This window comes from Polypterus senegalus, chromosome 15 (genome assembly GCF_016835505.1).
Source record: "Polypterus senegalus isolate Bchr_013 chromosome 15, ASM1683550v1, whole genome shotgun sequence".
Lineage (NCBI taxonomy): Eukaryota > Metazoa > Chordata > Cladistia > Polypteriformes > Polypteridae > Polypterus > Polypterus senegalus.
In genome coordinates this window covers 76,073,492-76,086,618 of record NC_053168.1, presented here as the reverse complement: position 1 = coordinate 76,086,618, position 13,127 = coordinate 76,073,492, and the positions used below count along the sequence as shown (strand labels likewise).

The 13,127-nt window shown below is 37.3% G+C and overlaps 1 protein-coding gene across 4 annotated transcripts in view; it reads right to left on the bottom strand.

The window, feature by feature from the left end:
* The window catches only part of vps50 (VPS50 EARP/GARPII complex subunit), a 391,193-nt gene that overhangs the window by 167,253 nt on the left and 210,813 nt on the right, over positions 1-13,127 (bottom strand). For all 4 annotated transcript variants that reach the window (XM_039737505.1, XM_039737508.1, XM_039737506.1 and 1 more), the window contains exons 14-16: positions 11,103-11,179; positions 7,432-7,526; positions 6,981-7,079 (exon numbers count right to left, since the gene is read on the bottom strand). In XM_039737505.1, the coding sequence (XP_039593439.1) occupies positions 6,981-7,079; positions 7,432-7,526; positions 11,103-11,179 (271 nt within the window). The remainder of the gene's footprint in view (positions 1-6,980; positions 7,080-7,431; positions 7,527-11,102; positions 11,180-13,127) is intronic.

Sequence of the window (13,127 nt, the reverse complement as noted above, 5' to 3'; positions counted from 1 at the left end):
TGTAGCTGAAAAATACACCCACAGCATGATGCTGCCACCGCCACGCTTCACTGTGGGGACTGTATTGGACAAATAATGAGCAGTGCCTGGTTGTCTCCACACATACCGCTTAGAATTAAGGCCAAAAAGTTCTATCTTGGTCTCATCAGACCAGAGAATCTTATTTCTCACCATCTCAGAGTCCTTCAGGTGTTTTTTAGCAAACTCCATGTGGGCTGTCATGTGTCTTGCACTGAGGAGAGGCTTCTGACAGGCCACTCTGCCATAAAGCCCTGACTGGTGGAGGGCTGCAGTGATGGTTGACTTTCTACAACTTTCTCCCATCTCCTGACTGCATCTCTGGAGCTCACCCAAAGTGATCTTTGGGTTCTTCTTTACCTCTCTCACCAAGGCTCTTCTCCCCCGGTAGCTCAGCTTGGCTGGACGGCGAGCTCTAGGAAGGGTTCTGGTCGTCCCAAACATTTTCCATTTAAGGATTATGGAGGCCACTGTGCTCTTGGGAACCTTAAGTGCAGCAGAAAGTTTTTTGTAACCTTGGCCAGATCTGTGCCTTGCCATAATTCTGTCTCTGAGCTCTTCAGGCAGTTCATTTGACCTCATGATTCTCATTTGCTCTGACATGCATTGTGAGCTGTAAGGTCTTATATAGACAGGTGTGTGGCTTTCCTAATCAAGTTTAATCAGTATAATCAAACACAGCTGGAGTCAAATGAAGGTGATCTCAAGGATGATCAGAAGAAATGGAAAGCACCTGAGTTAAATATATGAGTGTCAGAGCAAAGGGTCTGAATACTTAGGACCATGTGATATTTCAGTTTTTCTTTTTTAGTAAATCTGCAACAATTTCAAAAATTATTTTTTTTGTCTGTCAATATGGGGTGCTGTGTGTACATTAATGAGGAAAAAAATTAATTTAATTGATTTTTGGAAATGGCTGCAATATAACAAAGTGTGAAAAATTGAAGGGGGCCTGAATACTTTCCGTACCCACTGCATATTCTATGTGACATCTGCTATCCACTTTCGGGGTGATGATTAACCTCCAAAGTTATTCCTCTTTTTATTTTATTTTATTATAGAATCAACTCTCGGCAGCAACCAGCATGTGTACGGGTGCCGTTCTCATCCCTACCACCTTGGCCATCACTTCCCCTACCTCTTCATATCCTAAATCATTCCTGAGGCAGACTGAACACTTAAGAGTGCCAGCTTAAGTGAAAAATTAAAGAAAACGTATTAAGTAACTGCAACACAAACACTGACTTAATCCATTTTAACGAGAAAAGATGCTGACAAAAGAAGAGAAGAAGCGGGCCGCTAGGGTAGAGAAAAGAAGAGCTGCTCAAGAAGCAGCAAGCGCATCAACCTCTGAGCAAACAAAGGCTAAACGTACAGAGAAAGAGTATGAAAACTATGAATGCTCAAATCAAGTGTATTCACTGCATGTTATTGTGCAGTGTGCCATTACTGTTTTTAGTATATGTGCTGTCGAAGTAAGCACTGCATATACACAGGTTAAATGAAAAGCACTTTAGATGGAGAGCTGGTGGTTCCTTTGTCATTTGTACCTCATTATTAACTGATGGGTGGTTAAGAAAACAGGAGACAATTAAAACCTAAATGCAGCGGTTTAAAACTAAAGTAGGATTCTGAATCACAACAAGCTAGTCAAATAAAACTAGGCCCAAAAGACATATTGCTTTAGTAGTAAATAAATGGGTTCTAATTAAGAAAATGGTTAAAGTGAAATCCTGCAGCCACTGCAGACCTCCAGGACTGTAATTGAGAACCCCTGCTCTTGGCCATTCTGCAAATGTGCTTTGGCATAAAAACATCCATCCCTTTTCTGACTTCATATATTCACTGTTGTGTTTGACATGATTATTTTACGCTTGTTTGTTCCTTGTTAGGTCGGTAAACAAAGGTTCCCTATCTACTATGTACAACAAACTAAAATAGCACTGGCAAAAAATCAAATGTGTTGCGTCACTTGCTGAAAAGAACTTTTTCAGGATGGAGATAATTCCCCTTTCAGCTGACAATAACAACATACATATTTGAAAATGAACAGTACTTGAAAAGCTGTGTTTATTTTACATGTATCAAAAAAGTGATACTTCTACATATTTGATAATATGCTAAATTAAAGTAATTCAAAAGAGTTTTCTATGTAAACAAAAAAATAAGGATATTTTTCAAATAGATTTAAGCACAAACAGCACAGCATGAATTCTTCACTGCAGATAAGTAATTATATCTTGAGTGCTAGAGGGACATATATTTACAGAAATTCTCACCACATCAGACATAGCAACCTCTTTGCATTTACATCTCCAGCACTTATACTAATATCAGTATTGGACACCTTTTAATTTTGCAGTGCGCAAAGGCAGACAAATTAATATATTTTTGATTAGTCAGTACAGAACAACCTAAAATTAAAATAATGAAAATGTCATACTTCTACAGTCTCTTGTCTTGAACAGTACGGATTATTTTTAGAGATCATTTTCTAGACAGGGCAGCACGGTGGCGCAGTGGGTAGCACTACAGCCTCGCACTTAGGAGATCCGGGTTCGCTTCCCGGGTCCTCCCAGCATGGAGTTTGCATGTTCTTCCCGTGTCTGCGTGGGTTTCCTCCGGGTACTCTGGTTTCCTCTCACAGTCCAAAAACATGCAGGTTAGGTGCACTGGCGATTCTAAATTGTCCCTAGTGCGTGCTTGATGTGTGGGTGTGTGGGTGGTCCTTGCGGTGGGCTGGCGCCCTGGCCGAGGTTTGTTTCCTGCCTTGCACCCTGTGTTGGCTGGGCTTGGACCCTGTAGTTAGGATATAGTGGGTTGGAAAATGGATGGATGGATTTTCTAGACAAAAGTCAATATATACTAAGTACAAAAACACTGGGCAATATGGACATCAAAATATGCACATATACTTTCACCGACCACTTTACTAGGTACATTGGGTTGGACCCTTGAGTCTTCAGAGCTGCCATAATTCTTCAAGGCATAGATTCAGAAAGGTGCTGGAATCATTCCTCAGGGATTTTGGCCTTAATTGATATTACAGCATTTGTTGCCTGCACATCCATGATGTGAATATCCCGTTCCTCCACATCCCAAACTACTCTATTGGATTGAGATCGGGTCACTGTCGAGGCCATTTGAATACAGTGAACACACTGTCGCGTTCAAGAAACCAGTTTGAGATGATTTGAGCTTGGTGGAAGTTGCCATCAGAAAATGGTTGCACTGCAGTCATAAAGGGAGGGACATGGTCAGCAACAATACTCAGATAGGCAATGGCATTTAAATGATGCTCAATTGGTACTAAGGGGTCCAAAGGGTGCCAAGAAAATATCCCCCACACCATTACACCACCAACACCAGCCTAAACTATTGATACAAGGCAGGATGGATCTATCAGACCAGGGAACTTTTTTTCCAATCTTCTGTTGTTCAAGTTTGGTAAGCCTGTGTAAATTGTAGCCACAGTTGCCTGTTCTTAGTTGACAGGAGTGGCACCTGGTGTGGTCTCCTGCTGCTGTAGCCCATTTGCTTCACGATTCAAATTCAGACATTCAGAGGTGCTCTTCTGCATACCTCGATTTTAACGAATGGTTACTTAAGTTACTCTTGCTATTCTATCAGCTGAAACAAGTCTGGCCATTCTCCTCTGACCTCTGGCATCAACAAGGCATTTTCAACTAAAGAACTGCCACTCCTGAGATATTTTCCCTTTAATGGACAATTCTCTGTAGACCCTAGAGATGATTGTGATTGTGAATGAAAATTCCAATAGATCATCAGTTTCTGAAATACTCAGACCAGCCCGTCTGGCACTAACAAACATGCCATGTTCAGAGTCACTTAAATCACCTTTCTTCCCCATTCTGATGCTCATTTTGAACTCCAGCAGGCCGTCTTGACAATGTCTACTTGCCTAAACGCATTGAGTTGCTGCCATGTGATTGGCTAATTAGATATTTGTGTTAACAAGCAGTTGAACAGGTGTACCTAATAAAGTGGCATTTGAGTGTATTTAAAGTTGTTAATAAATTATATCTTAACAGGTTTCATGTTAAACCACCTTTATGGAGACAGACAATGGAACCATTGTTGGCCTTAACCTTTAAAAGAAAAAATGACACTGGAGCAAAAAAAAAAATAAATAAATAAAGTATTCAAATAAATATCTAGGTTTTCTAGAAAATCAGAATGTTTTGATTTATTATTTTATAGATTTTTTTTATGATTAGCACAAAATTGCACCTGCTTGTTAGATAAAACCACCATTGAAATCTGATATTTGAGATGCAGTATGTTGTGTAATACAAACCTATGAAAGGATGGTGGCTGCTCAGTTGCACTATTTGACTTATTTGCCTTTTCTTTATAATTGGAGTAGAGTGTGTTGCTTTAGATAAGAATGTCTTAAAATAAATAGACTTCAATGTATGAAAAGCCATGGATGAGTATCAGCTATAATAGCTGAGACACAATGCGAAAAATGGGAAGAGAATTTCAACTGCTAATTGTCAAGTGAAAGCTAGTGTCACATGTGTGCACCTATGGAACAGTTAAATTGCTCAAATAATTGTAATCTTTTCCTGGAAAGCAAGGAGGCACTGTTGACTAATGCCTCTTTTTTCCTCTCTCTGCAGACTGGAAGATTGACAACCATGACGCCTCTGATGTCACTTCCAGTTTCTGCCCACTTGGATCCACCTCTTCCTTTTTTTTACTGGAAGCAATGCCATCATGGCTAGTCTGCTTTGGAGACTTATGTCATTAAAACGTTTTTCTTTTTAAAGCGCTCCACCCATGATTTGTTTTTCTTTCTTTCTTTCTTTTTTTTTTTTTTTAAATATACGGGGTTAGCCTTCTAGGAGCCCCAAAGATACTTAATCTCTTTGTGTCCTTTTGTTACACTAGATTATTCTATAAGAACATCTCAGGCTGAATGTACTTTATTAGAACAAGGCTTAATTTTTGAGGCTACAAAATGCTTTTACTTTAGGGTGATGATTATTTTGATACATTGCCTCATTTAGATTTACCAAATTTTAAATCTAAAAAGTATACTAAAGCATAACAGATTTTTTTAAATGTTTGGTATTTATACTAACACTGCACAATTCAGTATTGTGTATTGTAATGGGGTATTTTTCAAAAATTCTTCTCTAGTACAAAAGACATTACCTTTGTTTTCTAATGCGCTAAACAATTTCAAACGGTTAATAGGACGATCCTTTATTATAACTGATTGACAGAAATGTACCAATAAGAGTCAGCACGTTCCTCTTCAAAGTAGAGAACTCAGAATGTATTAGGCATCAAGGTTATTACTCAGGGTTTAACTGATGTAGGTGGTATACAGGATGGATGAGAATCCTGGCAAGGAGCTGGGAAGATACATTGCCCAGACGGGACGCCCCAAGTGTAAAGAAAGACATCCTGGCTGAGAGAGGGAAGGATGTCATACTCAGACAAAGCTCTCCAAACGAATGGACAGATAGCCCAACCAACAGAGAAGATGGTTCCTTACCCAGGCGGGAAGCCCCAAATAAATGGATAGAAATCCCAACTGGAAATATGTATAGCAGCATCCCAGGCTGGGATAGAAGAAGAGGTCAAGGAAGGAGCATTTCTGGATGTTTATTTCTCCAGTAATTAGATGGCAGCAGCCCTCGATATTGGCTCCCATTTGGGAACCAGCAGGGAATGCTGAGAATTGCAGTCCGGTAGCACAGCCCTGCTGGGGTCCACGGGTGATACAAGAGAGCGCACTGCAGGGAGATGTACTCCCTTTTATGTTGGACTTCCATGTGATCCGGAAGTGCTTCCAGTGGACAGCAGCTTTGGTTCCAGAAGTACTCCAGGATTACCGTAAAAGGGACTGTACTGCCTAATATAAGGTATTCATTCACAAGACATAATCTTGATTCCATGTTTAAGAGAGAATTATCTATTGCACATGTATACCCTTTTTGTAATTCATTTTAAAATATGCTTATTTAATTTGACAACTAAACAGATTCAGCAGCCAAGAATATATTATGAAAAGAAATCTGTTGATTTTTACCACCTTTTTTGTTTCATATGTATGTATGTCCATTACGATGTACTCCGCACTAATTTTGTGTAGTTTTTACTTTAATTTTTCTTCAACAGTCACTCCAATTGCAACTCAATAATCCACATCAACTGAATGCACTCATTGTTCATTACTTTATGCTACTTAAAAGGAATCGCGTAAAAATGCTTCCAGTTTTATTGCATCTTAGATTTACAGTTATTGTTTTGTGTAATGTCACTTCATAATCTTTTTTGAAAGACCAAAATATTAAGCCAAACATCTTGGTTCTGTCAACAATCTCTTTTAAAACATTTCCAGTGATGGCTGAAGGCATATAGAAATAGTAGCTCTGGGGCACAGAACAAGAACTTCAAGGACAACCTTTGAACTGTATATCAACATAAAAATAAGAGTTGTTTAATGAGACTATTAAGTCTTTCATTGATTATTTTAGTTGGTGAAAACAGTCAGAGAATGGTAGTGCTGTTGCCTCACTGCTAGAAGGAACAGGGGTTGATTCATGGCCTACTCAAATCTGTGAGAAGTTTTCATGTTCCTCTCATGTTCATAGAGAATTATTCACAGTAGTTTGGTTTTCTCCAAATGTTATGTTAACTGACACCTCTAAACTTTGTCAGTAAGTGTACACAGTATGTGCTGCACTGAACCTGCACCTCATCTAACACCTGTCAAGTGCCTACAGTTGCTAACATAAGCTGCGACACACTGTGACCCTGACACAGGAAAAGCAGGTTCAGAAAACCGATGGAGGTAAACCTAATATAAAAAAAAGACTTTAATGGTGGGAAGCTGCAAAAACAATGATTAAGATAAAAATAACTATAAAAATATATTACACTAGTCATCAAAATAAGATGCAGAATTTAAGACAACAATATCTCACCTGTGGTAGTTTTTAAAATAGTTTACACTCTGGCGTTTGATTGACTCCTGCAATACTTCTGATTTACTACCACAAAACTCTTCACCAACTTGCATAAGTCTGACAGAGACACAAGACAAAAATGAACAGGTAATTGTTTAACCAAGTCTCATTTTTATTACAATACTTAGCTGTTTTATGTTATTTTAAAAAGAGATTTTTTTTTTTTTTTTACAAAAATAGAGATGTCTTGCTTTAAACTTTAAAGTGGTTATCAGAAAATGATTAATTGTTTCTATTTAATTTAATAATACTTAATATTTAGTATTTCAGTGGTTTTAATTGATGAGTGAAAATAATAGTCCTTATTACTTCTTTGGTGGTATAAAAATTATACTATTGTTGGAGGCATTAATAGAATTGCTTCTGTAAAGCTGAGAACTAATGAGTTAACAGGAATAAAAGCTGATACCTGTTTATAATATCCAGCACAAAAATGAAGTCATCATACTTAAAGTTTGACATGTCTGTGCCAAGTAAATAAGCCTTCACCTTTAGTTGAACATCCTGAAATTAAACAATTGATATATGAATACATGCAGACTAGGAGTTTGGTATAATCCATATTTCTGTTAAAGAAAATCTTCATTCACATCGACATATATTTGCCTGTTCATAATGGTAATATAAACATACAATTTTTTTAAACAAATCTTTTCAACCTTTCTGTTTTCAAGATGCTAAAAAGTATTAACTATGGAAACATCTCAAAATTAGATTTTTATTATGCCACATCAATGAAAAAAATATACACATGTAAAACAATAGTTAACACTAGAATCCCTGAAGCCTATGAAAAAGTTGTAATGCAGGGCCACCTTAAATTCTTTCACACCTCTTCATCAGTGTCTTTGTTCTGCAAATGTGTCAATCAGCACAAGCAGCCTGCTATTCCATCCCCTACCGATGGAGCTGAAGTTCTTCCAGCTCAAGTCTGTTTATGTGGGTGTGAGGTGTCTGGAATGGTATAGGATAAATAATATCGTTATTTGAAATACATACATCATCTACAACGATCTGGGTAAATGTAGGATGTCAGGAAATGCTAGGGAAGAAATGCTGAAAACGTAACTAAAACATAAACTTTTTCATGTTATAGTAATAATAACAAAATGCTGACGTGAAATGTATAATGCGTGAAGACTGAAGTACAAATATCAAATAAACACTTTCACAAAAGGTATAACAAAACAAGTGTGGTTTTATTCAACAATATAACCAAAGAAAAAGAACTCATTCAATTTACATGTTGCTGTAAATGAGTAAAAACCCAAGCCCAAATACTAATCAACAGAAAGTTAACATGTCTGCTTGGCTGGTGCAGAGGTAACAACTGCTGCCTCATAAGCAAAAGGTTGTGGGTTCGAGCCCAGGCTTTTCTCGTTTTGAGTAGAGAGCTGCTGTTACTACTATTACTATAATAAAAACATACATTTGATTTCAGTTCTTTAACACCCAGTCTAAATTTTTGCTAACTGTAAAAGATTTGGCTAAAGGAATATAAGCAGGCACACAAATGCTGATGAATCATGTCTTCTTGGTATCTTGTTATCACTTGAATTTTTTGAAATTCAGTTTTATTCTTAAATAAAAGCACACTTGTTTTGTTATACCTTTACGAAAGTGTTTCTTTTATATTCCAGTAACCACCTGAATGACATCAAATATGTCTCTGCCTCTCTCCCCCATACATACACGCATCCATGCATGAAAACGTCACTATTTGAAAACTCTATGTCATTTGAACATGTTTTTTTTTTTTTAGATCTTGACCAATCTCCAAGTTATGGTGCATGGTACTGAAAACAAAGACAAGCTTCTTGTTTTTGGGTGCATACACCGTAAGCAGGGCACATCTAAACACTAGCGTGGAGAATTGCTCGTGTACTAAAGTGACTTTAGCTGCACATGGAAGTTCCCGCCCCACTTTGTTTATGGTTCCAAGCAGATTTGTGTTGCGGTGCAGCAGTCTATCAGCCAGTGAAAGATACGTGAAGAAGTTGTCTGTTGTTATGGTTCTGCATTTGTCCAGAAACGGCTCGATAAGCTTTATGACCACAGTCTCATCTCCCGTGGGATGACTGGGATATTTTCCTTAATAAGGAGTGGCACTGCACATGTACTTTGTCTCAAATCTGCCGCAATCCAAATTTTTATGCCAAATTTGTTGGTTGAGATGTAATGCAAGAAAACACAATGGACCTTGATTGAAAATATTTGCTCATTAACAGTAATATGTTGCCCTGGGTTGTAACTCAAAACAGAGTTCTCAAATGAACATTGCTAGATATCCGAAACTGCAGGAAATCTGTTGTTTTTCACACGTTCTGCACTGGTGTCTTTATTGTCAAAGCGTAAATGCCGCATGATAGTCTGATAGTGGTCACGGGGCATCATATCTTTGGTTGCCAGTACAACAAATAGTTCTGAGCAGGCATCAACCACAGCACCAAATGTGACCATCACTGCTCTTGTGAAAAGAATGGAGATAAACACCATCAACTTACAAGGCAGCAGTTCTTACCTCTAAACCAGCCAAGCAGACACACTGACTTTCTGTCGATTGATATTTGGGCTTGGGCTATTACTCATTGACAGCAACATGTAAATTGAATGATTTCTTTTTCTTTGGTTATATTCTTGAATAAAAGCACGCTTGTTTTGTTATACCTTTTGTGAAAGTGTTTATTTGATATTTGGACATCAGTCTTCACGCATTATACACTTCACGTCAGCATTTTGTTATTATTATTATAACATGTAAAAAGTTTATGTTTTAGCTATGTGTTTAGCATTTCTTGCCATCCTACATTTAACCAGATCGTTGTAGACATGGAATACACATGAAATATATACATTCCAAATAACAATATGTTATTTACCCTATACAATTCCATACCCGTCACAACCATATAAATAGACTTGAGCTGGGAGAACTTCAGCTGCATCGGTTGTGTATGGGATAGCAGGCCACTTGTGCTGATTGACACATTTGCAAAACAAAGATGCTGATGAAGGGATGCGAAGGACAGACACACACACACAAACAGGCGCGCGCGAGACAGACACACACACACACACAGGCGCGTAAGCGAGACAGGCACACACACACAGGTGCGTAAGCGAGACAGATACACACACAGAGGCGCGCGCGAGACAGACACACACACACACACACACAGGCGCAAGAGAGACACACACACACACAGGCGCGCGTGAGACAAGACACACACACACAGGCGCGCGTGAGACAGACACACAGGCGCATGCTAGACAGACAGACAGTCGGACACACACACATGCGCGTGCCGGACACACACACATGCGCGTGCCAGACACACACACAGAGGCACATGTAAGACACAGTCACACACACACACACAGAGAGGCGCGAGAGAGACAGACACACACACACAGAGGCGCGCGCTTAAGAGAGACACACGCGAGAGACAGACAGACACACACACACGCAGGCCCACGAGAGAGACACACAGACGCGCGCGTGCATTGTTGCAGTGTTACTTTTCTTGGTTGTTTATTAAGTCGTAAGGCTGTAGCACGAACTCTTGCAGTGTTAGTTTTCTCTGTTGTTCAAGGTTTTCTTAGTGTTATTCAGTGTTTTTACATTTAGTTTACTATTACATTGTGCATTCAATGGTATAATTAACTATATTTGTGCTTAAAAACTTAAAAAAATATATATTTACATACAGTTCATACAGTCTGGAATGGATTAATTGTATTTACATACAGTCCTATGGGGGGAAATTACTTCGGTTCACGACCAAATCGGGTTACAAGTAGAGTTTTGGAACGAATTATGGTCATGAACCGAGGTTCCACTGTATTACTGTCAGACAAAATTACAGGCATTTTACGGAAATACAAACCAGTATTACTGAGAGAGAAAATTAAAGGCACACAATACAGTGACACATATTACAACCACATATAAGATCCCTTGCCATTTAATATAGACTGTTTCTACTAATGTTTATGCACTATTGTTCTAGCGCCCATTATTGTAACGGGCTTAATGTCTAGTATATATATACATATATATATATATATATATATTCAGACCTGCCATATGCGAGATAATCCATGTTCTAATTTCTTTTTCACATAGCTGCGATCAAAGTTGGGTTCATCTGTGCCATCTGTAAAAAAAATAGATAAATGGACAGAATTACATAACAAATGCAAGAAATTGTTATTGACATACACAATATATAATGGTTTATACTACTGTCTTTGTTCCTTCTCCTGTTACTAACCTATGTTATTAATTTTGTCATGAACCGGACAATATTGATAGAAGAAAGCATATTTTGCAAATAGAATGCTTACTCAGTTCAGTTTTATTCAGTTTATTATTATATAGCACCTTTCAGTAGAACAGACATCTGAAAGAGCCACTGTCCTCTTCAAACATCATAGCTAGGATTCAGCTCATCTAGGCAGCTGGCCATCCTCTCCCTTATAAGTATTTTACATGATTGTACATCATATGTTGAAAGCCTGTAACTGCAGTCTAATAAGATGACCTGATTCTGTTTTAGTAGTGTTTAATACCTAAAAGTTCCAACTAATCTCATTCTATGAACAAATGTGGTATTGTGACGAAAGAAGCTATGCCTTGAGCATAGGAATAGTGTTATATAAATATAATGTTTTATTATTATTATTATTATTATTATAATAATGCAGTAACACCAGCAGCCACAATAGTTTACCAGGAAAATAAAACAAACAAAAGCGTGAGATATTGTCATGAACAAGCTATTTATGTAAGAAAAATAACTCACAGATCCTGAAACAATACAAACAGCCTAACTTACAGTGGTTGTCTGCCTCTGCTAAACTGAACTGAAGAATCTTGAGTCGGGATTTAAATGATGACAGTGAAGAAAACATACCTGGCACTAGCAGGCAGTTCATTTTAAAATCTGAAAACACTGTGACTAAAGTATGTACATCATATACAAGTTTTATTTATCCTTGGATTTTCATCTGGCCTGCATATTGCAATAACAATTATAGAAAAGAATAAGCTACTTAGCAAAGGGTACCAATGCCATTTCATGCTTTAAACGGTTACTTTAAAATTGATCCTACACCTAAGTAAAATCCAATATTGAGACTTAACAGGGGAATTTGAATTTCATACAGGCACAGCACAATTCAGCATAATTGCAGTATGGAAAAGATGATTTTAACATTATGTGAATATTGTATTGCAGTAGTCAATGTCACATGAAATAAACACACAATTAACTTTCTTTTACCTTGCACAGTGGAAAAAAACACCTTGATTTTCAGTAATTTCTTAGATGAAAAGTCAGGTCTTGGACACTGCATCAATATCAAGTACTAAATGAGGTATAAGGGTGCATGATAACATATAACTTGTTAAGTAGTTTATGTTAGTACCAAAGATTCAAGGTGATTGCTTTTTACAAAAGACATTAAAAAGAATGTATATGTTTTAATTTTTTTCTTACTTATTAAGGATATTCAGGTCTTGATCTTGTTCAGACTAACTTTATTTACTACAATACAAACTGGGAACACTTGATAAATAGTGCACAATTGTTTCTTAATCCAGATGAGAGTAGACACACGTCTGAACTTAATCTGTAGTTATTAAAACAGTATTATGAATGCAGCTATTGGACTAAATGATCAAATTTAAAGATGTTTCACTGTGTTTTAGAGTAGAGCAAACACATAAAAGCTAATAACAATAGAAATGATAATCCCAAAATTGAACCAATACAATTTTTAGCAGAACTCTTTATAGATTAATAAGAGGTCAAGGAAGGAAAAGTGGCTTTAAAAATATAACTCCACTGATAACTGTGCTAATTATGAGAACATGACAAAAACAGTGAAAGAATAATTTAGAAATGGGTAAAGACAGTTAAAAAAGGAGAAAATTCAAAAGTCATGGTTAAGACCTTTTTTCAGAAAATTAATGTTTATAGAATAAAATAAGTAATTAAATGTATTAAGAAGAGTAAAGGGTAAACACAATGTACAGAAAAGGAACTAGAAATGGCCTTCAGAAATATTTTTCATATATTCCCACCAACTGAAAAGGCTTTA